Here is a 26,424-nt window from a genome sequence, read left to right on the forward strand (position 1 = left end):
GACTAATTTTGTGCCCGCATTATCATCTAAGGATCATGTTTACTTCAATTTTTATTTCTCTTAATGTATTCACGAATTAATTATTGAAGGCAATTAGTATATGATGTACATGAACCGTTAAAAGTCAAACCCAAACAAAGATTAAACAATCACAAGCTTACAACTTCTCGCCATCCGCTGCCATGCGATGTAGCGGTGCCGGTCTTTCCGCATCCCGACCAAAGGCCCTCTTAACAAAATACAGAAACTTATTTGACTGGTACTTTGCGTGCTTTCTAGTCGGAACGCTAAATACGGCATCGAGCTCCTCCAAAGTAAGAGACTTTGTTTCGGGAAGAAAGAATAAGACCATAAAGAAACCGGCAACGTTCCAAGCAGCATACCAGCCAAAAGCACCGGTAGTAGTAAAAGCCCTTTCAAGTGAAGGCCAGGTGAGCGACAAGACGAAATTAAAAAACCACGTCGTTGCAGTCGCGAATGACATTCCAAGGTCACGAATATATAACGGGAAAGCTTCAGCCGAATACGTGAATGGCACAGGTCCCTCTCCCGGCGAATATGCAATACCAAACAAGTAAATACCAAGAGCAACACACCCAGTGCGCGCGGTTTCTTCGGGAATGAAAAACGAAAACCCAGTGAACAGCAAGAAAGCAGCCATAAGAGGGAATGTTACCAAGAGTAGGTTTCTTCGCCCAAAAGTGTCGATAGTGTACACTGCTGGCAGAGCAAAAAGAAAGTTGACGATTCCAAAACCCATGGACGCCAGCAAAGCCGAAATTTCGCTGAACCCAGATGATCGGAAAATGTTACTCGAATAGTAAGAAATCACGTTGACACCGCAAAACTGTTGCATGAACATAACAATCCAAGACGCTAACGCAGCACGACGATTTCTGGCAACGGTGAACAGCTCGAGCACACGGCTGCGTCCGCTCTTCATTGCATTTTCCTCCTCCAACAAGACGTACATGTAGTAAATGTCACGGGCAGCTAGCAGCTTATTTTTGCGAAGCTTAAGCATACTCTGGAACGCCTCGGCGTGACGACCATGAGCCATGTACCAGCGCGGGGATTCCGGGCAAAAGAATACCTGGAAACAGACAATGACAGCTGGTAGCATTGCGGCGCCCAACATCAATCTCCAGTTCAAGCCGGTGATGTTGTGTCTATCCTTGACGTGATAAAATGCAACATCGGCGACGTAACCAAGCATAATCCCAAAAGCAGTCCACATCTGCCACATCATAACCAATGCACCGCGAATCGCTGCCGGAGTACATTCGGCGGCATACACGGGCACAGTAGCAGATTTAGCACCAATACCAAACCCAAGGAAAAATCGTGCGATAAACAAATGCCACCAAGTATTTGTGCAGGCACTCCAGATGCACGTGGCAGCAGCGACAAAACAGCTGACAAAAATGGTTCCTCGACGACCAAGAACTCTGTTCAATGGATCAGAAACCCAACAACCAGCAACAGCACAGCAAAGATAAGGTCCAGAATTGACAAGCCCAAGAATCCATGTGTCGAAGCTTGAAGTACTACCGATCCCGAACTGCGTGGGGAAGAACAAGTTCGCGCCGTTGATAACGGTCTCGTCCATACCTTGCACAGCAGCAGCCATCGAACAGGCGACGACAAGCATATATAAATGCCAGGTCTGAGACCATCTATCTTCACTTTCGTGCTTCAAGACAGCTCTGTCTTCATGATTCAACAGAGCAACATCCCGACCCAGAGCGCTTGGATTTCGCGCAACAAGAGCGCCCTTGCAAAACAGTTCGGTGTACTCTTGCAACCCATGTCGCTCAGCATAGTTTGTTGCTGACCCAATGGTTTCTTCAACAGTCCAGCCTATTAGCGGATTGGAATCATCGTAGTCATTTCTCTCAACACCTTCGGCCGATGCACTTGATGAAATCGACCTTTGGTCTTCATAGTTGTGGGCGGTTGGTTGTCGCGTGTCCTTCATGTTGTGGGGAAAGCACTTACTGTACGGTTAGGATAATCCAGAGTCGGAAATACGGGGGGAGCATTGTACTTTAAAAGGTCTTGGTATTTCTGATATATGGTGGGGAAAGCTCAGTAGCAGAAAATTAAAAAAGTATTGTTCGGCATTATACACAGTTCAGGAAGCTATGACGTCGTTGTGAAACTGGCGGGTAGTACGTGTACCGTTAGATAAGCAAGGTACCGCTAACCTTGTGTATACTATCTACCATCACCATACCCTAAATGTATCTATATCAATAAATGAGTTGCTTTTAAATTTTTATCAAGCTTTAAATTGTTTTTATTTAGCAAAAGCACCTTCAAACTTGTCTATTCTGAGTTGATTTGTAGTACGGTCACATTATATAAGCCCTAGGTCTAAAAGAGAAGCTAGTCTTGAACAATCGAAATATGAAACCTTACTTAAAATTGAGTAACCGTTGATGGAAAAACTTTCTGCCTTAAATCTCTTACCTTTTGAGCACAATTCAAGCGTAAGTCGTACTGGTCTGGTACTTACCAGAGGTACACCGTTATTGTTTTTCCGGTCCATCCATCGCACAAGACTCCATTTAGCAGGTGCTCATCACTTTATTTCAAATTTTTTAAACTAGGCATTTCATATCAGACCTAGTAAATGCAAACGCGAAATTGAATAATATAATTTAAAAGTGAAAGCCTAATTGATAATGGTGCGCAATGGGATGCCTGTCACGCGCCCGAGGTACACTTGTAAAGATTATTTTATTCGATCGGCATCCCCGTGTTTTTATCTCCACAGATAGTCCCCCGCGCGCGCTAAAAAACTTCTAAGATTATACCCACAATGAACAAATATAAACTGCTAATCACAAACAGTACCACTCCTGGATCACATATTATAATGCTTGTGCTGATCACAGTTCTGAGAGTTCTTGCGTTGCTTGGCATTTCCAATCATGGCTTTCTTATATTAGAAATGATCGTCCAAACCAGAACAGATTGAACAATCAGTTGTCAATGACGCATTAAGAGAATTCTGTTTAGAATCTCAAGGGTCAGGTACGACGTTCTCGATACTCCGCGTTTTACATTCGTTGTCATGTGAACAAGGGGTAAAACCGAATGGAACTAATGAAATATGATCTATTGATTACCGTAAACGCCATAAATGAATCACAGGCTTTGATACCGATAGTTTTCGCCATATACAAGTCCCATTTAATCTTCATATCCGTACTCGTCTTCCAATTCGACGTGCCTCATCTTATGAGAACTATCGATAAACTCCGCACTAGCAGGTCGCTTTTGTGAGGCTTGCTGGCGTTGCAACACGGACGACGGCACAAAGGATGCGCTCTCCTTTGCTAAGTCGCGCACGACCGGGGCTGCCTCGTATGTAATCCTTGTCGCTGATTCCACTGGGGTTTTATTATGTTCAATCTTCTTTTGCTCTCTAATGTACCGTAGAGCAGCTCCTGTTGGTACAGGAATCCCCGTCGCATCTTGTTCGTGTAGATCTGGCCGATAGTACACTTCATACTCTTCGCTACCATGGTCATTCCATTCTTGATATGGAAACCCATCTGGCGGAAGTCCGGTCGGATTAAACACGGGGTCCCAGTATATGCTTCGTCGTTCATGCCCTCTCACCACGTATACGCCGGATTTATTTTGATGCCGGTCAACGCCCTTGTCAATCTGACTAGTCGCAGTGTTTCCATCTTTTCTGCTACCAGATGGAGCATTCACTTTGTCTTTCGCTTTGTTGATCAGCAACAATTGTTTTTCCAAATCAGTCAGCAGTTTTCGATCCGGCCCTTGCAATCTGCCTTCTTGCTCCAATCCTTTTAAAGTCTCAATCTGTCTTGCTACTCTATCAGGATTCCTCTTTGACAGCTTTTCTGTCATTCTCTGTGCTTTTTCTGCCTTTGATTTCTTAATAGCATTTGCCTTGTCCTTCTTATCTTAACATAACATTAGTTTGCTTCAATTTTCTCATTCACTGATACATACGTTGGGCTTGTGCTGGATTAATTCCTTTGTCTCGCGGCATTTTGCTATAGTTGATGAATGATCTGAAATTGAGTCCGCATATCTTTTTATCGAAGTGAAGTGGCTTGACAGAGACGACTCGAACTGATCAAACTTTAAATCAACCCCCAAATCTAAGAAGTTTATTACTTTATTTGCTTCAATCCAAGTTTACTTTATTTAAGTTGTATATTTTAATAGATTGGATAACTATTAAAACACCCTCTAATCCCAAAGATTTTTTTACCAATACTACAGTCCCTGTTTGAAACACTATAGAGAGGGTTTCTTTCCAGGCTTGAAATCATAAGTCAAAACCTCCATCGTTTCCATAACTCCATTCTCCACCATTTTGTTTTGTTGTTGTACTCGGTTGTGACTCGAATTCGTGCTCATTATTTGACTGACCCAACTGACCGTTTGCTTTAACATCAGAAGTCGTTGAGGTACTGCGATGAGACAACGGCGGCATTGACGACATTGATGGCATTGGAAAGCCAGATCGGTACTGATGTTGTGGCTTTGTGACTGCTTGAAAATACTTTGCCTGAGTTTGGGCTGCACTCGGCATATTCGGAGCTTGCTGAGACGCAGAAAACAGAGATGAGGCGTCGTTAAAGCGCGACCCTTGTGACCGGTACGACTGCGCGTATGGCGCGGAATAAAGCAACTGAGGTGATTGCGTTTGTGGTAAATAAGACTGTGTCTGTGGTTGAGCATCGAAGTTGTCTGCTGAATACTGCCCCAGGCCCATATGTGGCATTTGCATGTACGGTGCACCATTTGAAAGTTGAGCCTGAGTTGAGTACGGCAACTCGTATGCATACCCAGTGCGACGAAAATTTTCTAACACGACGTACGACTCAATCTGAAACATCGGTTCACCTGGTTGGCCTCCGCTTAGTAAAGCACTGGTTGCACTGCCTGCCGGGGCGGTATCAGTGCCTATCGAAATCGTACCGTTATCTAAGACATTAGGGAATAGCGATGGAGACAATGGCCCTGCGGTTGTTGTTGTTGAATATATTAACGATCCAATGCTACTGCTAGCTTCGGGTTTAATATCCGTCTGGCTCGCGGTAACTTCAGGCTCAATCTGATCGTCCTCGTATCGTCGTACTAATCGACTAGTCGCGTCATGCATGTAATCCATCTCGACGTCAAAATCGAGGTCCTCAAGCAAATCAAAGCCATTGCCATCTGCGCTGTGAGCAGCGTGATCACTATCGTCATCACTAATTGCCTCGCTGGCCAACGCTGTAGACGACTCTCGACTATCTTTTTGCTTTTCAGACATGTAATAGTGTCGGCACTGTAACAGCCCCAGCAAGAGCCCAGATGAGACCCCGTTGTGCAAATTTGAGTCAAGCCAGTCGAGTGTATCACGAATCCTGGCGGGTGACATGTTGCTGCCATTGATTTCAGACAAGCGCGTTGCAATCTTTGGTAGAACGCATGCTGTCGCGCAACCATTTTTGACTGCAGCGTTGAAAACTTCAGACCAGTATTGCTGAGGGCCGCCGTCAAATTGACGGGCATAGATGCCAACCCTGTGCCTGAACTTTGACAAGTCGTCGTATAATACAGTACTGTTCTGCATGTGAGGCTGTTGTTGGCGAAAAGAAGCATCGTTTAAAGTCGACATTTGCGTATACAGTTCTTGCACAACACGAGATCTTTGATCCGGAGACTTGACAAGCACGTCGTGCAGTGCCATTGCTGGATGCAAAAACATGGCCAGAGTCAATGACGACGCCACCCGTGCTGCTGTTTTCAGTTGTTGAGAAAATCTGAGATTTGTCTGACTGACAATGCGATTGCGAAGGTCCGCAGGTATCGATGTCACGGAATGTTGCGGGCTGGGTGTGGATGCGATAAATAAATCATGATAGTACAGAGCGACTGCAGTCCATGATATGAAAACGTCAGATATAGTTGCATTGAAAGCATTCACTCTGGTGCATGCATTGTGGATTGGCCTAAATACTGCGACGATCATGTCCAGTTTATTTACAAAGTCGCGATACAACCAAGAGTCAGGCGTAAGCACATCACAAAGTTGTTGCCGGTTTACTAGAAGTTGTCAGTTGGTATTGATACAGTTTCCGTCGCTAGCCATACGAGATTTATCAAGCCGTTGGTGGTCCATTGTGACGACTTTGACCAAAGCCGGAAGGCACCTCTGCATTGAAAGTGTAGCCAAATAAATACTACTCGGTTCATGTGCCAGTATAGGTTTCATGCCTTCGGTTATGTGCTGTTCATTCATTCGGGCTTTCAGGAGTGTTTCTGCGCGACCTGACCGGTGGAAATAGTGATAGATCAACTTGCTGGTCTGTAACGCACTATCAACTGCCGGATATTGTGAAAGATCAGTTGCAAGACGTTCAAAGCAAGTATCAAGCGGATTGATAGAAAGAAGTTGGGGAAATCTGTACGCTATTATAGACTTGGTTGCTGCATACAGTCCAGTGTTTGGAGCTACTATAGCCACAAACTTAGAGGCACCAATCCGCTCCATGTCGGTGATAATCAGTCTAGACAAAGCATCAGCTGATGGCGCATGATCGGGATATTCATGAGCAGATAAGCAGTATGTTCGTCCGGATTTTGTAGTGGCGTATATGCATACAAAATTCAGATCGAACATGGTTGTGAAAACATCGAATGACAACGAGAGAAATTCGTCCTGGTCGTCACTATGTCGAAGAGCAGCGGTAGTCTTTGACTTAACAGAGTCAATCTCGGAAGGTAAAAGTACTTTGATTACTGCTCCTTTTGAAGGAAGAATCACGTTAGGACTTGCATATTGAAACAACTTCCGCATGCTTGGATTAGTGAATGCGGAAAAAGGCAGAGCATTAACAACTAATGATTCTACCAATAACGATTCAAATGCTTTCTGATCTCGAGACGATGATCTACTCTTTCCATCTTGCCTGAACCGCTTAGCGCTATGTGAATCAATCTCTGCATTCTTCTGGGAGACTTCTTGAGCAATCTGTGACTTGTCAATGCTAATCTTTTTAGGGAGCTAAGTCAACGTACTTTTGTCCTCATATCTTCTGGCATACCCTTACAATCTAACCCGTGCTTTTTTACACGATAGGGGTTATAGTGAGCCCATGTTGCTTCACAATAATTGCACTTGAAGATTGGAGGCGCATTTTGTCTCTTGACTTCGTGAGCAATAGAATCGGCAACAACATCACGTGGACGACCAGCTTTTTTTCGTTTAGGTTGAGCTAAATCTTGATTTTCTGATCTATTTGCAGTTGTATTGGATTCTAAGTAAGCACTGTTGATATTTGAACCTGATAGTTGTGGAGGAGGTGGTGCAGGTGGAGGCTGGTAAGTATAGTCTACTGTATGTCGAGCTTGCAAGGAAGGCTGTAAAAGTGGTGGTCGAAGTTGTATTGGGTTATTTGATTGACCAGCATTTGAACTTGTTGCTAATGAAGGTGGATTCAAAGCATACGTGTGTAACTGAGGTCTTAAGATTGAAGGCAGATCAGATAGTGAAGCTATACTTGAGGCCGAAGCTTGATCTGCCGCCTCCATAAGTGGAGGTAACTTGAGTACTGGAAGTCCAGTTGTTAGGTCGTAAGCGTTTTGTTGTATTGAATGATGATGTCTTTCAGTTGACTTCGTCGTAATTGAAAAATACAGAAGAAGATTGAAATAGAAATTTTATTAAAAAACAAATAAGATAAAATCAAAAAAAACGGCAAAAGAAAGACGCAATTTGAATCTGCCGGTCCGTACTTTCAAAAATCACCTGTTTTTCTTGACCTTCGATGTCATCTGGCGCACACGACGCCTGTCAATTAAATCTTTTGGTAATTCGATCCGTAACTTTAATGTTTTAACTCTATTTTGTTTCTTCTTTATGTCTTTCTCTATTTCTTTCTTAAGTAAATTATCACTTTAATGCTCTTTGAATCGGATTCAATACTCATTCTTTACAAAAATCATCAGCTCACTTCTCCAATATCCCAATAACCCCTGTATAATTGTCAATGCGTTTTATACTTAAAAGTGCGGCGCTCACGCCATAAGCGTATGTTTTGGCATTAAAACTGCAGACTTTTTAGTGTATGACCATCTGTGAAAACCCGTCCTCAATGCACCATGATAACGCAAGAAGTAGCACCATTAAACTCTAAATCAGATGATTCTACTGAGAGATGTTCTAAAATGGAATGATTATTGGCATTTGAAGTATCATTTAAGAAGAAAAGGAATAGTAATAATAATAATAATAATAATAATATCAATAATATCAATAATAATATTTGAAAGATGATTTTATTTGAAGATACTTATTCAGTATCGCATGTTCTAGAAATAGCGGCCATGAGTTGGATAAACGAATCTAAAGTCGCATTTAAAGCCAAAAAACCGTCGCTACACTCAATCAGTTGATCTGCCGTATCTTCCCCAATCGTACCATCTTCCGGTCTTAGTAATATTGTGCCATCTTTGATTACCGAGATCTCATCCATATCTTGATCGTCTTTATTATCGCCGTTTCTAATCATCACTGGAATAGACTTGTATACTAATGTCAAATACGCATTAACTGCTTCAGCACTGTTTTCAATGTAATCTCTGCTGATTAAATCTGAGCATTCACTGTTTGATTGCGAATTCTGTAGTTCAGCGCTGATAACGTCACTAATTTGGTCATTCTGTTGAAACAGTGAAGTTTCAATCGATTTATACGACCGTTTTTCATCCATTAACTGATTACTTTTGGTTTGTGGTTCATTGTCTTTCTGTTTATCTTGTCTAAAAACACTCTGATTGGTACGTTTTTCGGATAACATATTGGCTTGTAAAACAAAATTGTTAGGGAATTTGTCGTTATCTGTTGCTGAATCAGCGATTTGCGTATTCAAATTTTCCTGTTGGTTGTGAAATGGAATACACCGAGCTTCTTGTTTTTGCTCTGTAATAACTGATGTAGATACTGCATCATTGATGCAAGATTCAAATAAATTTGATTCCATGTGTCCAGCTTGTGACTTACTGACAGCTGATCTGCGGAATATTGAGGCTAGATTGCGATGTTCTTTGTGCTTATTGTTGGTTGTTTCTGGTAGTGATGCTGTTTGACTCCAAGTTATAAAATGGAATATTGTAGCACTGCGAGTTTGGGATTCCGGAGTTTGATTGTCTGACAATATCTGCTGTCGACTTAGCTTACTGCCTGTCTCTGTATGTATATCTTACTTTGTTTTTGTGGAACAATGAATTTAAGTACCGCATTTTCCGTCTTGTCTTGGTTGTAACTTTTGACATGTTTGTTACATCTGCTGGTACGCATTTATCGCTCTGCCGCTGTATTTTAGCCAATATTTCATTAATTATAATCTACTGACTTGAGAATTGGCTTTCTTGCGCAACATCTTCCACCTTGTACGAATGTGCATGGTGTCAACGGAAGAATGCAAAAGGGGAAGGAGCTTGGTCTGTTTTGAAATTCTCGACACCCAGGTTGCAATTTCTTCTGTATCCACAATTTACATTTATCTATATCTGTATCTGCATCTTATCAAAATCAATATTTCAACACGTACAGCTCATTTTATTCAATTTATTTACTTTATGCTCGTGCGTTTCAAGGCTTATGTCTGTCCACAAGGGAGTTAGTCACACCAGATTGCAGCCTTTGATTACTAAATTTGTGAGTTTAGAAATTTATTTCCTGGTTAGTTAGCGACGAGACATAAAAGATTGAATAATCCAAGATTTTATGTCAATAATCCCACCTGCGATATCAATGAGGAAATGTCAATTATTAATCTATTACTCATTGACCTGGTTTAGTTCCATAAGATTAATATTTCAATCAAGAGAACAAGGAATACTTTCAACGTAATAACATTTACAATTTTAACTGCAATATTCATATACATAGTAAGGGATCACATAATATTGTTGTTTATACAAGCTTCTTCACTCGTAGCAAGGAGAACCATATTGATCCGAAATGTAGGGTTATTGGTGTAGGGTTTTGGGGACTATAAGTTTACTAAAATTTTCTCAAGTTTAAATTCTTTTTTTTTATCATCAGGTACGTTGATTTTCTTATCAATATGTTTATAAACATACATGTTTGACTAACAATTATTATAGTAGTGGTTATACTTACTTATAATTAGTATAATTACAACAAGAAGCCGCAGAACCAAATGGTCTGCATAGTTGAGGGTTGATTTTATTCGCTATAAACTGTCTTCCGTTCCCTGCTTCTTTGATTAACGTATGCAATATTTCTGATCCTTTCGACGTGATCTTCGTGATGTTTTAATCATCATGAAGGCGAGGGGTTTGAACGACATTTTTATTCTATTAACGATTTACAGCTGACATCATGTATTTGTCCTTTATACAATATATATATATATATATATATATATTCCTTTCAAGCAAACATCGTGAACGCCTTTAAATTAATTATTCCATTATCAGAGGTGCGAACTCATTTGAATCAGCCCATGTCATGTATACTATAGGACAATACCGTGTTCAGCACAGAGAAGTTTCGTCACTTTCACATTTCCTGTAGCTTTGTGCTAATAGCTTTTGCTCTAATCTTTTCTGAGCTATTTCCCATTCTTCTTGTACGACTCGATTGAACATTTCCGGTGTGCGTGCAATTTCCCACTCTTTGATGCCTGACTTTGCAGTTTCGTAGTCCTTTTTATACAGTGCTGCTTTAATTCTGTATTCTGAACGTTTCTGCTCGTCTTCCTCTTGCCATGCCCGAAACTCTTTAATAGCTGTTGACATTGCTTCTTTAGAAGTGAACAAATCAAGAGATATTTGCGCGTTCTGGCCGGATTGGGCCAATCGTTGCGTACATACTTCCTCACAGTTTTCGGGACCGTCAAAAGCTTCATACAGCAATGCAATCATTATGGACTCATACTCTTCTGCCGATAAATAAGCGTCCTCTTTAAATCCGCTGCTCCAGTGCATATTCAAAGAGATCTGACACAAATAAAATAGATTATGCTCAACTTGTTCCAGTTGAACAGGAACATACACCGGTTCTTGCGGCAATACTGGACATGGAGTCGCATCCAATCGCTTTCGTACGTTCGCTTTGACTGACGCATACCTGGCAGAATTCTTTGCTGAATCATACAGCGGCGCCAACGTTTCGTTCCCACGTTCCATTCTCGCTCTCGCCGCTGCCGCTCTTGACGCTCTCTCGCGCCATCTCATAGTCGTCCGTTTTGACAGCGCTCTTGGAGACATTGGCGCTTTTTTGGTCCGTAAGTTCTGCAACGCTTGTATATGCAGGGTGTCGTTTCTGCTAGCCAGTAGCTGCAAATGATGCCGGACCGTCACGTCTCGTCGTTTGGCTCGAAATACCGCATTGCAGACACTGACTGGACAATGTGTGCACTCAGAACTTTGTGCGCTGACTGAACCGGGCGGTGAACTTGCGGTTGATACCATAGACTGGCAATTAATACGCCATGTCCGCATAGTGTTTGTATTGCTTATTTGTGTTTCTGTGGTAGTTGACATTATTGACTGAAAGAGAGAGCCCCGTTCATAAAATGTTAGCTGATTAACGATCCCACCAAATGCGGTCTCGAGCACTCACTTGTCCCTTCTCGGCGTTTTCAGGGGTTGAGTCGATGACTGACCTCCGGCGGGTCTCGGCTCAATTTATTGTATTTATAGTCACGTGACTTCATTTAACATTTTTACCCCACAATTCGTGATCTAAAATTTTACACTGACAGATGCAATTGTAACACAAATATATTCCACAAGTAAACACAAGCAATTTACGCCAAGTTAATATTGACAGTCTTAACCTGGGTGTAGTTTCGTAGCGCCTCTTTTCCGAGTTCACGGCCAATTCCAGATTCGCCGTATCCACCGAACGGCAGAGCCCAGTGCAACGAGTTGTAGCAGTTGACCCAAACGGTTCCAGCACGAAGCTTGCTAGAAATCTCCATTGCCGTGCTGATTGACTTGGTGTGGACTGCTGACGCAAGACCATACTGGGTGCCATTGCCCTTTGCAACAACATCTTCAATGTCGTGGAACTTGGCAATCGAACACACAGGTCCAAAAATTTCTTCTTGCATGATGCGCATATCTTCAGTTACATGTGAGAAAATAGTAGGCTTAATAAACCAGCCTTCGTCTCCATGACGGACACCACCGGTCTCAACGACCGCACCCTCCTGCTTTCCAATATCAATGTATTTCATAATTCTGTCGTACTGTGCCTGAGAAACTTGCGCACCCTGGAACGTCTTCTCATCAAAGGGGTTTCCAACAACATTCTCTTCAGCGCGCTTCTTGAAAGCAGCAACAACTTTGTCGTAGATCGTGTCCTGCACGTAAATTCGCGAACCAGCGCAGCAGCATTGACCGCCATTGTAGTAAATTCCAAAGTTAATCCATTCAACAGCCTTCTCAATGTCAGCATCCTCGCAAACAATGTTTGGCGATTTTCCGCCAAGCTCAAGAGTGACTTTCTTCAAGTTGGAATCAGCGGCGGCCTTCATGATCTGGCGACCAACCGGGGTCGAACCAGTGAAGGCAACCTTGTGAATCTTCATGTGAGACGCTATGGCAGAACCAGCCGTTCTTCCAAATCCTATACCGATTAGTCTAAGATTTTCAAAACAACAAACTGAATATACCAGAAATAATATTGATCACACCAGGAGGAAATCCAGCCTCCTTACAGAGTGAAGCAGCATACAGACCACCAAGAGGAGTCTGCTCAGCAGTCTTAAGTACCACAGTATTGCCACAAGCAATAGCCGGTCCAATTTTCCAAGCCCACATAAGCAGAGGGAAATTCCATGGAATAATCTGACCACAAACACCAATCGCTTCTTGCTTGGTATAAGTGAAGCTATCCGAAGCAGTATCGATTACTTTCCCGTGGATCTTATCGGCCCATCCACCATAGTATCTTAAACAACCAACACAGGCGCCAATATCACCTTTAGCAAGCTGGATCGCTTTCCCATTGTCAAAGGCTTCGATAGAAGCCAGAACAGTCAAGTTCTCTTCAAAAAGATCTGCAAGCTTCAAAAGAAGTTTGCCGCGGTCGGCGGGGGTGATTCTTGACCACGGTCCTTCGTAAAATGCCTTTTCGGCAGCATCTACAGCAATATCAACATCAACAGCAGTCGCTTCATGAACAAAACCAGAGTTCTGGCCAGTTCTACACCAATGTCAGAAACAAATCAAATAACAGGCGAACACTGGAAAACATACGCAGGGTTCAAGACTTCAAAAGTCTTCCCCTCCTTCCCAGCAACAAACTCCCCATTGATGAACAATCCTAGGGGCTGCTCATACTCGACACCATTAGGCAGCTTAAATTTCTGAAATAAAGGTAGTGAATTGGTAGACATTGCAGTGAATAAAAATTGATTTATAAGACGATTAAAGTTAAAAATTGAAGGCAAGTCTGGATTGACTGTGAGTGAAGAGAGAAAACGAGTGGGGAGATCATCGTGACCTTTATATAATTTCTCACAGTGTGCGTATGGAAATAACGTCCGGAACGCGGATACTTACGACCTTACCCTAGATCTAGATACCCCGCCTACACTAAATCTTAGCGGGCGATAAATTGCGTCACATTTATAAAGCCGCATACATTCCCCGCCCTTGCACGTGACCTTCGATTTCCGCCTACCCGGACTGTTTCATACACAAACTTTGGCCAACCACTGTCTTCAACATCAAAATATTGTTCATTTAAATCGTTATAATAAGAGAGTCATAAATAAAATAAGTCATTTTTGTGCAAAAGCAACTGTAGATCGTCGCCGTTCGTGCTTTCCTACTCGTTCTGATGCTGATCGGAACAGCTGGAGCCGGCGGCCGTCACTGGTACTCCCACTCCCAAGTCGTTTCCAGATACTTTGTCCGTTTCCACCGGATCCCGTATTCGTACTATTGTCGCTCAACTCGTCTTTATCTTTAGCGTCCACCGGGCCAAAACTTGAGCCACTCGTAAACGACCGTAGTAAACCCTTATTGCGTTTATTAATCACGCTGCCGCCCAACCCGCTATTGCCGTTTACTCCATTCCCCCTTAAACTCTCGCTCATATTGCCCGGCTCGATATTAACCCCGGACCCGTTATCGTGTGGATTACCGCCGGTCATGAGGAATTTCATCATTCCACCACGAGATCCACTAGATCTGTTTAGAAACGTTGGCCGTCGATCTAAATTGGCTCCTCCGTTAATATCAGATTTGGCACTATCGTTTACAGATTCAATGTGATTGCTGTCAGCACGTGACGTTAGGTCAACCGGAGCATCGGAAGTTTCATTAGCCTCCGAGTCAAACTGCATCACTGGCTGCTGGACGTTTCCAGATATTGGTAAAAGTACTGGCGCTTCTGTGCTAATCAATGTTCGCTCTCGGCTAATATTAGCACCTCGAGTCCCGTTTATAAAACTTGACTTGTTCTTGACGGTTAAGGAATCTGACCGAGCAGGGAATCCATACAGTTGCGACTTTTTCTTCGTGAGTGCTGGCTCGTCGTTAAAAAGCTGTATACTGAGATCGGGTCTTCGCCAGCGTGATGATGACGTTGACGACGCTGCAGGTGACTTGGTGCCAATAGTCTGAGGCGATGCAGTCACAGTTGAAGTAGTTGATGGAGTAGACTGAATCCGGGGCGCATTGCTCTGTGTTGGTGTGACCGGACATAATGTTGGTACTGGAACCAATGGCGCTGACTTCTGCGCAGACTGGTTCGCAAAGTACGACAAAGCAGTGCGACTAAAGTGTTAATCATAGCTAAATCGGACGCAAACTAGACATACCATCGAAGTAAAATTCGATCAGCACCTGCTTCAGCGGCCTGTGCCGCCCATTCCTTCAACGTCTCTTCGACTGGGAGCCCAAAAAGTAAAGACAGAATCGTTGCCTCCCTTTCGTTGCATTGTCAGCTACAAGTCAATGTTTTTCTGGACAAGACAACTCACATAAAATACGCATTTGATCGGTATATCTCTCGTGCTTCTTTAATCATTCCGCACGCTATAAGCATTCCTGTTGCAAGATGGACTGCCTCAACGTCGTCTCCAAAAGTTTCGCGGTCGTGACACAGTACTGTGTTTGTGAACAACCTAGCCATTTCTTGACTCATGTCTACTTCGCCACCAGTCGAGATACTCTGCTTTTGTTTAAGCCCAACTAGGTGGATTGCATAGACTAGCCATGAGATCGATACCGTCATAGCACGCGTTCTGGCAGATGCCTGCACAGATGCCAACGCAGTTTCGAGATCGTGCACTGGATTAGTGTTTTCTGCGTTTCTAAGCCATATATTCAAAATCATCCGTACAAATGCCGCACTCGATGGGCTTTGCGCTTGCGTTCGTTGCCGTTCCCACGCAACCAAGTCGCGCACAGTTGTACCTGCATAGGCTGGAGGCCATCCAAAAAGCAACTCCAGTAACGTCCGCGAGTTTGTCGACAGCGATGGAATGTATTCGAGACCAGTGTCAGAACCTTGCATGAGTTCTCCGAGATTCATAAATAGACAGTCTGGCAATATTGGCTCAGGCATGGGGACAGCATCTTCCTGACGCTCAATGGGAATAGCTGTTGCAGGCATGTTGGCGTAGTCTTCAGCATATTGACTTGGTAGTAAGCCTTGTTCCTGCTGCAGAGTATCGGCACCAGGCTCTGTAAATGTCCATAAAGGCGATGTTGTCCCAATGGCCGTAGTGGGAAAGATGGGCTGCGTTTCTAGATTTTCCTCATCATCGTCAGATAGATCTTCGTTAGGAACCTCAACTGAACGTGAAAAAGTATCCGTGCCAGATGTGGTTCCAATATCTGCTCCCCGATGTGGAGAGACTCCAAGGTAGTAAGACAATATGTCAGACGACTTCCGACGTCGCATACCCAAGGTCGAGGCACCGTCTGACGTTTCAGACTGATATGACTTAATTGACGGTACAAAGGAACTGTTATTGCGAGAATGAAAAAGCATGCTAATGTTTTGCGACTGCAATTCATCGCAATGCAGTAAGTCGTAAGCATGCAAAGTCATATTTGAATCTAGCACCCAACCGACACCTTTGTCTCTGAGTATATCCATTGCCAAAATTGTGGTACCTTCCGGTGTCTGAATCACATCTTGTGCGCCATTATTCTTTCTCACGTCGTATACCACAAGTGAGTTGTCCATATGCTGCGTCGCTCGCCCATTCTTGCTCCATTTTAGTAGTCGCGGTCCATTTGTAGTTTTCGCAGCAATTTTGGGATGAAGCCGTCGTATAAGATTGACTGACTTTCCAACGTTGATACACCAGATCTGGACTTCCTCGTCAATATCTGCGTCGGTTCTCGGAACGACGTCGCGTTGACTGTCAGCCACAGTAACCGGGACATACAGCATTGCAAGCATAAGAGATTCAGCATCAGTTGACGTAGGATGAAACGATACAGCTGCCACAGGACGACCAGCTAGATCAGGTAAACTGTGCAATACTTCAGGGGCGATAATCTGTATGTTATTGTTCATCATGTAGCTTGCTGACCTGTTTAAACGACATAGAAAAGTACGACCAGATGCGCAAGATATCGCAAAAATGTCTGGTGCATGTGGACTTGCAGCTACTGCGGTGACGTTGGTGGAATCAGGGGTTTTAAATGTGTAATGCTCTCCTTCATGAATCAGATCAACCAGTCGGAGTAATGCCTCGTCAAGTCCTAAAATATTTAGAAAGTGTAACACGTAATCCAATGGGTAACTTTACCAAATACCACACATCCACCTTCAGAATCCCACGAGCTAGGTACATCATTCCGCTCTATACTTTCCGCAATGACCGTACGCCTATGTGCGCACCTTAGATCTTCCGGTACGCCGTCGACCACATATTGCCAGACCGAAATTGCTACCTGCGGTTTATTCTGAACACAAGCAAACATATTTTGGTCACCTGGACGAGGGTACACGGCTGCAAGATTGTCAAACGAAGCTGGCTGGCGGTGAGGCAAGAGCGTAGTCAGGGACAAAAAATAAAGTGTCGCTCCGTCGCGTAGCAGTAGCGCGTGTGGTGGCAGGACGTGAAAAGATAAGTCCATTGTTTAATTACCGTTTACTCGGCCCTCTTACTCACCATTTCGTAGTCTTATTATATGGGACTTATCAAGGCAGTAATACAACATTCCACAAACTTGAGGTTGAACTGGAAATTAATGCGAATCGCGGCCGCCAGGGGTGAATTTCAAATTAAGGTTTACAGGTGCGGCGCGGAGGCTGGGAGGTTGTGAGCTGAGCGATTCATGTGATTCTAAATAAAATTGTTTATTTGTTACTACCAATCAATCAAGGTTTAATTGCATTCGCATAATAATTAGAGCTTTTGTTAACTGAATAGCAACTTTAACCGGGTTGTAAAGATCTTTGAAAGTCCTCATTTGTGGCGTCAGTTTAGGGCCTTTCGAACTGATGACATATGACGTACTGTAATTTAATATCTTCGAACCCTGGGAACCCTTAAACGCATCAAATTTTGAACGTACTAGGCCTTCCACGCTCCAAGTAAATTCTTAGTAGTTGCACACATCAGCAAATCATTGCACACTTTAGATGCAATTCCACCTGTTTACTGCTCATTAAACGCGTAATTCCTCGTTAATCTCATATACGCGTCTAAAATATTGTCTGCGTTTCCACTAAGAACCGCGACATTTGAGCCTTCAGTCTCAGCTATCAAGTAAGCTTTTGCCATATCAGTTTCTACACGAGTTATCTGGTCATATTCAGAAAGAGTAATCAACAGTAATTGGCAATCAAAAATAGGATATTCTAAAATAGGATATTCTCCGCCCGCTCAACATTATAATAGAGTACTGTAAGCTGCAATTTAAGCTGGTCTAATTATTCATGTTAGCATCTTCTGTCGTTGAAAATTGGCACTACAAACTTCTTGCCGCTCTAACGCAGTGATTCACCGTTTTAAGAAATTTCTTAAAAACTTTAGATATTTCCATTGACGGCGGCATTCACTAATTGAATGATCGCGGTTGTTTGTAGACATCCGAGAGAAATCAAAACATGCGAGGTGCTTCACTTTCAATACTGTTGATGTCTCGAACTACCAGCGAGTACTTCTTGCTAAAGCCACCGAGGACGAGTGAACGATACCATGAATATCTCTTGCAAGCCAATGCCAACGGACAGCGCCTCTTCCACTGCAGAAACCAATTTGTCGACTGGTTCAGGCATACAGCACACCCCAAACGTATTATAAGTCGAGTTGTCACCAAAGTACAGACTATACGAGTAGAAATTACCTTCCTGCTTGTTTACGCACAGTTTGCTACTTCTAAGCACCTCTGCTCTTCCCGTGGGAGTATGATTGAGTAAATCCATGAATGCACTACAGGCTGTCTTTTCTTAATCTGCATCTCGGTGACAAGGTCTGTAAATCTAAGTGGCTTGCTATCTTGACACAGCCCAGGCAGACCATCAGCAGATTGCAGGAGGGTGTACTTTATAGTCGTCGTATAGCTAAGCCATATGTACGAATTGCTGATGAGAAACAACGCCTTTAAAGCTCTGTCTGCCTCACTCTCACATAAGCATGTTGGCGCGACTTATTCGACCACATAGCACGGAACTATGACTCAGTGCGAATCGACCGTCATCTCGATATTGACCGTTTTTAATAGCACGCTTCTAGCGACACTTTTGACCAAAAATCTTGATCGTCTGTGACCGGCGCCTTGAGGTACCGAGTTCGAACACCAGCATTTATATGGTGTCTCCCGTCATGATCTTTCATGGTTTGGAGCTCATCTTGATCAAGGTTTGATAAATCAGTAATTTTATAATGCTGCTCGTCTGTATTTTGACAGCTCATGACTTGAGACAAGAAAGTAGTTTTAGTATCGGTCTGTTTCTCACTAGCACTAGAGATATCAGTTATTGATGCTTTGATAGTATTTTCTTGAGTAGGTGAAGTAATGTCTCTAACTTCCTCTTCTGGCAAGAAAATTTCCTGTTTGTCAAGACTCAACTCAGTGCTTGATTTGTCGTCTTTCGACTGTACCAAGACCGCTGAATGAAGTGGTCATGGTTTGCCTTCGTCATCGTCGTTGTCGTCGTCGTCATCGTATCATGAAATCGAGATGCGAGAAGTATCTGCGATTGGCGCGACACTGCCTCCATTTAAGGATTTATTTCCACACAAACTTCATCTTGTACTGATGCACATGCATTTGAAGTGCAGCCACTCGAGGCACTTACGCTGGCTAAATCCGAAACTTTTCTGGCAGTTGATACTCCGTTGCCTTCTGGGAGGCAGCCGTAGTGACTCTATCTCACAGCAAGCTAAGATTCTGCTTGTCCACAAAATGTGACCGTGACTCGATACTATTCATGGAATATCTGGCTGGTATGATTTTGGCACTGGCACCGGACTTTCGCGACAATTCACATATATCATGCAGCGTCTTCCAGTCAGTTACATCAGATGCAATTTGTACCCAAAACTTTGGTTCAGATTTTGAGCAAGATTGCTTCCTCAAAGTAGTCTCTGTACTTACGGAATTGCATGTTGCTACATCAATTCGAATCTGTCTGAAGATGCAGCTTTCTCACTATTTGAATCAACATTTGTAGTACACCTAAAAGTCGAAGATGCTTTTTTCATTTCTTCTAATCATTGGAAGTTCAAGCAAGTGGTTCAGAACCATCGGACATTGTTTCCAAGGAAAAGAATAGTATTCGGAATTCATTGGTGCTGACAAATAAGGACATGCACAGTGGGCTCCACTGTTTTTATTGCCGTCATAATTCTTCTGATAACACTGCTGGGAAATGAAATTGAAGTCTCCGTGAAGCGCACTCACATCGACGCGTAATTTAGCACGTGTGCTTGGGACTTTGCCATCGATTAACGAACGCTCTAATGATTTGCGAGCGCTTTCCATTAACATAAAATTCTGTAGATAATCTTATGACGCGTTTTTTAATCACAGAGTTATACTGGAATCAAGATTAAATCGCAATAAAGCTGATGCAATTTAAAGTGAGGAAAGCCTGTTTCAAAACAGTATGGATAATGACGAAAGGGGCAACATGTAAACTTTGACGCGATTGGACTACGGCTACGAAGAAACATCATCAATTTCACCATCATCAATTTCCATAGTTCTATAATCGTTTATTATTGTGTTTTCTTTGTATTTTTAGCAGCTGATTTTTTTTGTTCCAGATCTGCTACAAATTCTTCCATAATCTCTTTTAAACCTTCGTTTCGTCGACAGACCATGATCACATCGTCTGTAGCCACTGTTTTTCGCTTTGCATGACTAAATAAAGATGTGAGCATATCGCGTACATATTCAAATCATTCGTTCATACTGCGCAAAAGATTCGACGTCTTTGGCAAGTAGAACTATATATCATTAGATCAAAATTTCATGAATTTATGACACCATGACTTACTAGCCTGTGAATACACCAACTCAGTTAAAGCAGCAATATATTGTGGGGTAGCATTATCATCTAGATGTAGGCATTCTTCATCCACAATCTTTCCTACTATTTGAACCGTGTTACTAAATAGAATGTATATAAAATCATGCGCGTACCTGTGTACCAAATTGCTGATTTCAATCGCTATACTCATTAGTCCTATATTTATTATACGAAAATCTCATTACCTCACGCAACTGAGGATCATCAGAAACAGGCATTGTTTAGGTGCTATTTACATTGAGCCAAAGATTGTTGTGCCGAGTTCCCACATGAAGAACGCGTTTTGCGTGTGTTGTAATGGAGATAATAGCACCAAACTCATTTCACGTAAACGACGCGTACTACAATACCCACAATACTACCACCACTTGGCGCCACACAGATGTCCTTGACTATACTTTATATTTACTACAGTCACACGAATAGTTGTTTCTTACATTTTTGGGACAGCATTTGACTAAATTGCAATGGCAATCCATTTGTTGGATGGGCTTAAGGACTATAGTCTAAAAGACTATTTTCCAATCTTCATTGTCGTATCTGCTTATATCTTATTCAGACCATACCTTGTCAAGATCGGTGAAACTATCCAAAAGCGACAGTACAGAAAGATGAGCGAAGAGAACGCCAAACAGGCAGGTATTGAAGCACTTCAACCACCAAATCCAGACGGGCAGTTTATTGAGGAGACAGAAGCTTCAGTATGGGGACGTAATGCCAGAAAGCGCCAGAAAGACAAAATCAAAGAGATTGAGAAGGCTTTCAAGAGGAAACAGGAAATGGAAGGTGACGATGAAGATGCCGAGATTGCCGATTTACTTATCAAAGAGTAGTTCACTGTCTTTTCTACAATTGCTTTGCATTGTGTAAAATTGACAGTCTTTGGATTGTTTGGATATGCATTTTTAACGAGTACCCCAATGGAATGAAGAGCATGTTTGGAATTTAAATATATTTGTACTAATAACAACAAAAAGCTGTACTATATTACCTAATTGTGTTCAATAAACAACTTGTAATTTAACTCTGTAGTGCCCTCAGCCGTTCCCGCATATCCTCCAAGTCAGGTTCTTCTTCGACCTCTTCTGGCTCCTCCACCGGTACACTTTCTGGGACTTGTCCTGCCTGTCCAAGCTTACCACCTGTAATTTCTGATAGAATGGCGTCAACCTCGGCGTCAGCTTCCGCCTCTGCAATGTCATCACTCTCGTCGATGTTGTCTAACGTATCTGTGACCATCTCATCCAAAATGCCAGCCTATAGATGTTAATTGTCCCTGTATGCTATCGCACACTTAATTGTACTCACCTTCATCAACTCTTTACTTAATTCTTGCATTGTTCCGGTCAATTCAGGTAAACGAACCAAACTGTTTACTTCTTTCATAACACCAGTACTAGACTTCATACTTCCTTGAATTTTTCTAACAGCAAATGTTTCTTTAACTTGCATTCCAACTGAAGCCAATTGTGCTTTCGACTTATACAATCTTGTTCGTTGTTGTCTGACATTATACAATTCTTTAGCTAATATTCTTGCTGATGAAAGGTCTCCACGTTTTGCTGCCTGTTTTATCATAGACTTTGTTTTTGATTCTAAACCAGTCAAGGAGCCTAAATGCCGATCAAGTTGCCTCTCGTTTTTTCGTAATAAACTGTTACATTTTCTCATCTAATTGTCCACCTTGTCAGTCATATATTTGTCGTTAAGATCCACTAAATCGTACTTGTTCCTCGGGGTCTGGACCGTATATTGCCCTTTTAATGGCCTCCATGATGATATTATATATGACTATGCAATTGACCAATCCAGAAAATTAAGCGCCAATTAGTTAACCTGCATTAACTATTTAAAATATCTCCTGTAAGCTCTAATGAGATTTACTTTATCAGATTGAAATATTGTGCTGGGACATTCAATACTCTGCACCAAACAAGACCTTGATTGTCCCAGCCAAATGCGTTACTTTCTTTCATTTACATTTTAAATGCTGTTTTACTTGAAATTATTTATTTTATTTATTTCAAACGATAATAGCTTGATAAAACATGTATACGCGTATGCATTTGACTGTCACAGTTATGCCATATCTATATAATATACATACACAACATCCATCGCCAAACAAAACCCTACTTGTTGCCCTCAAAATCCCTTCACTTCAGTCACACGGCACTTAATCCACTTCAATCCGGTCAAAACCCTACATCTGTTGGACATAGGTCAAACACAATGCTCGGTCAGTAAACAGAATGATTGACGTGTTAGAGACTAATATTGAGCAGCACTAAACACTGATACTCTTGATCAGCGTGGCCAGAGTTCGTCCGAGACTGAACATGTTAATACTGTGCATGTTGTCGAAGATCAGCAAGCGACTCAGCATATGTTTGACTTAAACGATGCCGAGCAGCTACGATTCATTGCTGAGCAACTAGAAAATGCAAGTGGACCTTCTCATCCCGGACCGGCACTCGAGGAAAGTACTCAAGTACAACCGCAACAGTCTCAACAACAAGCGGATGACTTGACTTATGATTTTGCTGCAGATGACTTCAGAGCTTCGCAAGATCCTTCAATGCAACTCAAGATCAGGAGTATGCCAATATTGGATAATCTCGTATGTCTAGGTGCCTAGGTTTGAAAGACGAAAGTATACTAATTCTAAATAGTCAATACAAATCTTAACCACTCTTGGTCGTGGCACATATCAAGATACATTCAACATAGTGACCCAACCTGAAAGTGACCAAGGGCAGGCGTACCGCACTTTGACTTCTTTGTTTGACCGTATGTTCCATAATGTATTATTTTACATGGCAATTTCTAATGTATGAGGTAGAAACCAAGAAACTTTACACTCAAGATGCTTTTCTTTCTGCGCAGTTGCTAGGATTTGCAAAATCGCCTCGTTATAGAGCCGTTATCCGCAAAGCAAATCTTGCAACGTTTGTGTCGTCAGTATTTGGATCGACCGAAGTTGGGTTTTTTCATCTGAATGAGTATTTCTTAGACTCGTTTGTACCTGACGGTGGCAGATTATTAAAGAGCCAAGGTGCGCTGTATCTTGATCTGAAAACTCAAGCGTATATATCTGCCATGACGCAAGGCGAGCGTTCAAAGAAAGAGATTTTGGACGACTTGTTTCCAGACAATTTGGATGTATATCTTGTGAATCGAAAAGGTCACTCACGGTCTTTGACTCCTGGTGAATTAGATTTTCTTTCTAGATGCAAGAGCAGAAAGGAGATTGTACGCATTGGTTGTTCGTAGTCTCATCACTGACTAACAAAATTAGTTGATTGCATCTGATCCCAACGAAGATTTAACAGAAAAGTATATATGGCAGGATTTCCTTAAAGACGTTAGCGACTACGTGTCAAAAAATTACCAGTCTCTAGCTGTTACACCACCACAGGTCTGTTCATCTTGTAGACTTTGGTAGTTTTTGTTAACAAAGATATTAGCCCCCAGCGAAGAAACTGAAACGTTCTGAGATGGATGTTAGTGGCCATAATCTGATGGGATTCATGGAGCCTACTGTAGTCGCGTCGCCTGTTGTTCCGATTTTGGCTCAGCACAGCGAGCCTGAAGTACCTCTGCCAAATCAAGTTCCGGTTGATCCTGCCATGCCTGAAGAGAACATACTGAAAGCGTACCGATCATCTCAGAGCATGTCAGAGCAGCCGTCTTCACCACGTTCCAAGCCAATTAGAAATCGTGCACTTATGGGCAGCGGCAGAAGGCGGCCCTGGACCAAGGAGGAAGAAACGGCTCTCATGAACGGACTCGATGAAGTCAAGGGGCCAAAATGGAGTCAAATTCTTGAGATGTACGGTCCCGGTGGTCGTATATCCGAGGTTTTAAAAGACCGAAACCAGGTACAGCTGAAAGACAAAGCACGGAACTTGAAGCTGTTTTTTCTCAAAAGTGGACTTGAGGTGCCGTACTATTGGAAGTTCGTTACTGGAGAGCTCAAGACTAGGAAGAGAAATCATGCGAACGACGATTAGGAATTGGCTTGGACAGGATAAGCATGCTAACTTGCTTAGTGATCTGTTGTATAATATATGTATGCTATTGAAGATGCTTAAGTGCGGTGTTGAGTTCGTAGGAATTCAAGGATGGTTCTACACTCGTGTCTGTCGAATAAGAAGATAGCACTTTGACGAAGCCATTACAGATGAGTGTGATATGGAAGGAGCAAGTTATTCAATAGATCCCAGTCATCAAACCACCAAGTCCTGTGTTGCGATCTAGGTGAACAAAATAATGAGAATATGGGTTATTGCAATACGTCGATATGGCGTGTATTTTTGCACAGGCAAGAACTACGAAAGCTTCTCTGTAGAATAATGAATGCGAGCAAATCCTGATGATGCGATAATAGATCTCATGCCTTTGATAGTGAAGATCTTCTTAGTGCTTACTTACTTGAGCAATCCTAGACACTCTACAGCCAGACTGAAATCGGCTACTCTTTTGCAAAGTACGCATTAGATCAACACCCGATAAGTTTGCCGGCATTATTCAGAAGATAAGCCATATTGAATCGCTCAAGCGCTAAGTCAGTGATGAATGTGGTCGGTCGCTCTATGAGCATAACGTGACCTAGCAAGCAAATTACAAAAATATTCTACTAATAAATACTAAAAAAATGCAAACATAATCAATAACTATAGACATTAATTGTGTAAATCTTCAATTACGAAATACTTCATAGTGAAGCCCGGTGAATAGAGCATAAAGGTTAGGGTAATTTTATTTAACCAATCACGAAAGCGGGAATCTGGATTTGGGCCTCGAGAACTCCAATTGCAAAAAGCCCTTTGCGGATTTCGACTCTACACGCCAAACAGGAAGCACTTGAATAACAACATAATGATTCGACCAACTATTGCAGCAGCAAACGCGACTGTTCTGGCGACTCGAATGCTTGTTCCGCGAGCGACGGCTCCGGCATCTTCGGCGGCGATGATGTTGCTGGGCAGACGCGGTTTGAGCTCATCGACGGCAAAGACAGCGCCCAAAGAAATGGCCGTGTCGTCATTGCCTACAGACTATCCTCTGCCATCAGAAAGAAAGCCACAGAACTTGGTTGATTATGCCATGACAACTTTTGATGCTATTGCGAATTGGGCTCGTCAAGGCTCGTTCTGGCCTATGACTTTCGGATTGGCATGCTGTGCCGGTATGCTGTAAAGAATGCAATGATGAAAGGCCGGCTATTAACATTTATTAGTGGAGATGATGCATTTGTCTGGACCACGATATGATCAAGATCGTGTAGGAATTATTTTCCGTGCTTCACCTAGACAGTCGGATATCATGATTGTCGCTGGTACTTTGACAAACAAGGTATTCACTAGACTATACTTGAGTATTGTAAACAATGTACTAATCGCAATTAGATGGCACCAGCGCTTAGACAGGTTTATGATCAGATGCCTGAACCTCGGTGGTTGGTACTTAATTCATAAATGCGTATCAGGAGCTGACTAGACGTATAGGGTCATTTCTATGGGTTCATGTGCCAACGGTGGCGGCTATTACCATTATTCTTACTCTGTTGTCAGAGGATGCGATCGTGTTGTGCCAGTCGATGTGTATGTTCCAGGCTGTCCTCCTACTAGTGAAGCACTCATGTACGGTGTTCTTCAGTTGCAGAAGAAGATGCGTCTACAAAAAATCACCAGACTGTGGTATAGAAGTCGGTAGAGGATTGAAATTGATTTGGAGACTCGCAAGTTATTTGACTGGAATGTCAAAGATGATTTGGGTACAGGACTGGTTGTTTTTGTAAAATTTACTGCATTCATTCTTTCATATAACTATGATTTGAAAGTAGACATCTAAAAAACAGGATATATTTTGTAACTCCGTCAAAACTT

At 42.5% G+C, this 26,424-nt stretch overlaps 12 protein-coding genes across 12 annotated transcripts; 3 read left to right on the forward strand and 9 right to left on the reverse strand.

Annotated features, from left to right (window-relative positions):
* Positions 1-60: 60 nt before the first annotated feature.
* V1512DRAFT_265182 (uncharacterized protein) lies at positions 61-2,127 on the reverse strand. The gene has a single exon (XM_066916838.1). It carries the CDS (start codon positions 1,976-1,978, stop codon positions 158-160), a length of 1,821 nt encoding a protein of 606 aa, XP_066770422.1. The 5' UTR covers positions 1,979-2,127; the 3' UTR covers positions 61-157.
* Positions 2,128-3,198: 1,071 nt separating this feature from the next.
* Positions 3,199-4,033, reverse strand: V1512DRAFT_271896 (uncharacterized protein; the record flags this gene model as incomplete). The annotated part of the gene is made up of 2 exons (XM_066917664.1): positions 3,199-3,944; positions 3,994-4,033. The coding sequence occupies 2 exons, from the start codon at positions 4,031-4,033 to the stop codon at positions 3,199-3,201; spliced, it is 786 nt and encodes a 261-aa protein (XP_066770423.1).
* A 141-nt stretch (positions 4,034-4,174) lies between these two features.
* Positions 4,175-7,952, reverse strand: V1512DRAFT_39784 (uncharacterized protein). The gene is made up of 3 exons (XM_066918364.1): positions 7,060-7,952; positions 6,133-7,012; positions 4,175-6,084 (listed from the first exon to the last, which is right to left on the reverse strand). Exons 1-3 carry the CDS (start codon positions 7,570-7,572, stop codon positions 4,316-4,318), a joined length of 3,162 nt encoding a protein of 1,053 aa, XP_066770424.1. The 5' UTR covers positions 7,573-7,952; the 3' UTR covers positions 4,175-4,315.
* Positions 7,953-8,333: 381 nt separating this feature from the next.
* V1512DRAFT_254190 (uncharacterized protein) lies at positions 8,334-9,315 on the reverse strand (the record flags this gene model as incomplete). Its single annotated transcript, XM_066914767.1, has 3 exons — positions 8,334-8,983; positions 9,044-9,200; positions 9,247-9,315. 3 exons carry the CDS (start codon positions 9,313-9,315, stop codon positions 8,334-8,336), a joined length of 876 nt encoding a protein of 291 aa, XP_066770425.1.
* Positions 9,316-10,442: 1,127 nt separating this feature from the next.
* Positions 10,443-11,667, reverse strand: V1512DRAFT_265193 (uncharacterized protein). Its single transcript, XM_066916839.1, has one exon. It carries the CDS (start codon positions 11,554-11,556, stop codon positions 10,546-10,548), a length of 1,011 nt encoding a protein of 336 aa, XP_066770426.1. The 5' UTR covers positions 11,557-11,667; the 3' UTR covers positions 10,443-10,545.
* A 22-nt stretch (positions 11,668-11,689) lies between these two features.
* Positions 11,690-13,611, reverse strand: V1512DRAFT_39791 (aldehyde dehydrogenase domain-containing protein). The gene is made up of 3 exons (XM_066918366.1): positions 13,279-13,611; positions 12,693-13,225; positions 11,690-12,646 (listed from the first exon to the last, which is right to left on the reverse strand). Exons 1-3 carry the CDS (start codon positions 13,416-13,418, stop codon positions 11,823-11,825), a joined length of 1,497 nt encoding a protein of 498 aa, XP_066770427.1. The 5' UTR covers positions 13,419-13,611; the 3' UTR covers positions 11,690-11,822.
* Positions 13,612-14,870: 1,259 nt separating this feature from the next.
* On the reverse strand, positions 14,871-17,225 carry V1512DRAFT_39788 (uncharacterized protein). The gene is made up of 2 exons (XM_066918365.1): positions 16,797-17,225; positions 14,871-16,749 (listed from the first exon to the last, which is right to left on the reverse strand). Exons 1-2 carry the CDS (start codon positions 17,125-17,127, stop codon positions 15,008-15,010), a joined length of 2,073 nt encoding a protein of 690 aa, XP_066770428.1. The 5' UTR covers positions 17,128-17,225; the 3' UTR covers positions 14,871-15,007.
* A 2,951-nt stretch (positions 17,226-20,176) lies between these two features.
* On the reverse strand, positions 20,177-20,802 carry V1512DRAFT_265201 (kinetochore component CENP-S-domain-containing protein). The gene is made up of 5 exons (XM_066916840.1): positions 20,719-20,802; positions 20,647-20,674; positions 20,501-20,596; positions 20,417-20,450; positions 20,177-20,364 (listed from the first exon to the last, which is right to left on the reverse strand). The coding sequence occupies exons 1-5, from the start codon at positions 20,749-20,751 to the stop codon at positions 20,220-20,222; spliced, it is 336 nt and encodes a 111-aa protein (XP_066770429.1). The 5' UTR covers positions 20,752-20,802; the 3' UTR covers positions 20,177-20,219.
* Positions 20,803-20,936: 134 nt separating this feature from the next.
* On the forward strand, positions 20,937-21,542 carry V1512DRAFT_265202 (protein trafficking Pga2). Its single transcript, XM_066916841.1, has one exon. The coding sequence runs from the start codon at positions 21,001-21,003 to the stop codon at positions 21,364-21,366; it is 366 nt and encodes a 121-aa protein (XP_066770430.1). The 5' UTR covers positions 20,937-21,000; the 3' UTR covers positions 21,367-21,542.
* On the reverse strand, positions 21,467-22,542 carry V1512DRAFT_265204 (Snf7-domain-containing protein). The gene is made up of 3 exons (XM_066916842.1): positions 22,260-22,542; positions 21,842-22,204; positions 21,467-21,790 (listed from the first exon to the last, which is right to left on the reverse strand). The coding sequence occupies exons 1-3, from the start codon at positions 22,305-22,307 to the stop codon at positions 21,554-21,556; spliced, it is 648 nt and encodes a 215-aa protein (XP_066770431.1). The 5' UTR covers positions 22,308-22,542; the 3' UTR covers positions 21,467-21,553.
* A 377-nt stretch (positions 22,543-22,919) lies between these two features.
* Positions 22,920-24,546, forward strand: V1512DRAFT_210066 (telomere repeat binding factor-domain-containing protein; the record flags this gene model as incomplete). Its single annotated transcript, XM_066913494.1, has 5 exons — positions 22,920-23,153; positions 23,206-23,323; positions 23,376-23,785; positions 23,832-23,951; positions 24,001-24,546. 5 exons carry the CDS (start codon positions 22,920-22,922, stop codon positions 24,544-24,546), a joined length of 1,428 nt encoding a protein of 475 aa, XP_066770432.1.
* Positions 24,547-25,354: 808 nt separating this feature from the next.
* On the forward strand, positions 25,355-26,414 carry V1512DRAFT_265211 (uncharacterized protein). The gene is made up of 4 exons (XM_066916843.1): positions 25,355-25,724; positions 25,776-25,891; positions 25,945-25,994; positions 26,044-26,414. Exons 1-4 carry the CDS (start codon positions 25,415-25,417, stop codon positions 26,249-26,251), a joined length of 684 nt encoding a protein of 227 aa, XP_066770433.1. The 5' UTR covers positions 25,355-25,414; the 3' UTR covers positions 26,252-26,414.
* The last annotated feature ends 10 nt before the right edge of the window (positions 26,415-26,424 follow it).

The sequence above is a fragment of the Lipomyces arxii genome (genome assembly GCF_038497795.1).
Source record: "Lipomyces arxii strain Phaff 12-163 unplaced genomic scaffold V1512scaffold_13, whole genome shotgun sequence".
NCBI classification, from domain to species: Eukaryota; Fungi; Ascomycota; class Lipomycetes; order Lipomycetales; family Lipomycetaceae; genus Lipomyces; species Lipomyces arxii.

What these genes read in the sequence shown, in the direction of transcription:
- V1512DRAFT_265204 (XM_066916842.1), bottom strand. Translation starts at nt 22,307, where the DNA reads ATGGAGGCCATTAAAAGGGCAATATACGGTCCAGACCCCGAGGAACAA. An exon ending in GTCCAGACCCCGAGGAACAA is followed by an intron (nt 22,205 to 22,259) that starts GTACGATTTAGT and finishes GTGGACAATTAG; the next exon opens with ATGAGAAAATGTAACAGTTT. An exon ending in TAAGTAAAGAGTTGATGAAG is followed by an intron (nt 21,791 to 21,841) that starts GTGAGTACAATT and finishes TAACATCTATAG; the next exon opens with GCTGGCATTTTGGATGAGAT.
- V1512DRAFT_265202 (XM_066916841.1), top strand. Translation starts at nt 21,001, where the DNA reads ATGGCAATCCATTTGTTGGATGGGCTTAAGGACTATAGTCTAAAAGAC.
- V1512DRAFT_39788 (XM_066918365.1), bottom strand. Translation starts at nt 17,127, where the DNA reads ATGGACTTATCTTTTCACGTCCTGCCACCACACGCGCTACTGCTACGC. An exon ending in AGGTGGATGTGTGGTATTTG is followed by an intron (nt 16,750 to 16,796) that starts GTAAAGTTACCC and finishes TAAATATTTTAG; the next exon opens with GACTTGACGAGGCATTACTC.
- V1512DRAFT_265193 (XM_066916839.1), bottom strand. Translation starts at nt 11,556, where the DNA reads ATGTCAACTACCACAGAAACACAAATAAGCAATACAAACACTATGCGG.
- V1512DRAFT_39784 (XM_066918364.1), bottom strand. Translation starts at nt 7,572, where the DNA reads ATGGAGGCGGCAGATCAAGCTTCGGCCTCAAGTATAGCTTCACTATCT. An exon ending in CAGAAGATATGAGGACAAAA is followed by an intron (nt 7,013 to 7,059) that starts GTACGTTGACTT and finishes GACAAGTCACAG; the next exon opens with ATTGCTCAAGAAGTCTCCCA. An exon ending in CCAACGGCTTGATAAATCTC is followed by an intron (nt 6,085 to 6,132) that starts GTATGGCTAGCG and finishes GACAACTTCTAG; the next exon opens with TAAACCGGCAACAACTTTGT.
- V1512DRAFT_265201 (XM_066916840.1), bottom strand. Translation starts at nt 20,751, where the DNA reads ATGCCTGTTTCTGATGATCCTCAGTTGCGTGAG. An exon ending in ATCAGCAATTTGGTACACAG is followed by an intron (nt 20,597 to 20,646) that starts GTACGCGCATGA and finishes CGGTTCAAATAG; the next exon opens with TAGGAAAGATTGTGGATGAA. An exon ending in GACGTCGAATCTTTTGCGCA is followed by an intron (nt 20,365 to 20,416) that starts GTATGAACGAAT and finishes ATCTTTATTTAG; the next exon opens with TCATGCAAAGCGAAAAACAG.
- V1512DRAFT_265182 (XM_066916838.1), bottom strand. Translation starts at nt 1,978, where the DNA reads ATGAAGGACACGCGACAACCAACCGCCCACAACTATGAAGACCAAAGG.
- V1512DRAFT_39791 (XM_066918366.1), bottom strand. Translation starts at nt 13,418, where the DNA reads ATGTCTACCAATTCACTACCTTTATTTCAGAAATTTAAGCTGCCTAAT. An exon ending in TTTGAAGTCTTGAACCCTGC is followed by an intron (nt 13,226 to 13,278) that starts GTATGTTTTCCA and finishes ACATTGGTGTAG; the next exon opens with AACTGGCCAGAACTCTGGTT. An exon ending in TGTGATCAATATTATTTCTG is followed by an intron (nt 12,647 to 12,692) that starts GTATATTCAGTT and finishes TAATCGGTATAG; the next exon opens with GATTTGGAAGAACGGCTGGT.
- V1512DRAFT_265211 (XM_066916843.1), top strand. Translation starts at nt 25,415, where the DNA reads ATGATTCGACCAACTATTGCAGCAGCAAACGCGACTGTTCTGGCGACT. An exon ending in CGGATTGGCATGCTGTGCCG is followed by an intron (nt 25,725 to 25,775) that starts GTATGCTGTAAA and finishes AACATTTATTAG; the next exon opens with TGGAGATGATGCATTTGTCT. An exon ending in CTGGTACTTTGACAAACAAG is followed by an intron (nt 25,892 to 25,944) that starts GTATTCACTAGA and finishes AATCGCAATTAG; the next exon opens with ATGGCACCAGCGCTTAGACA.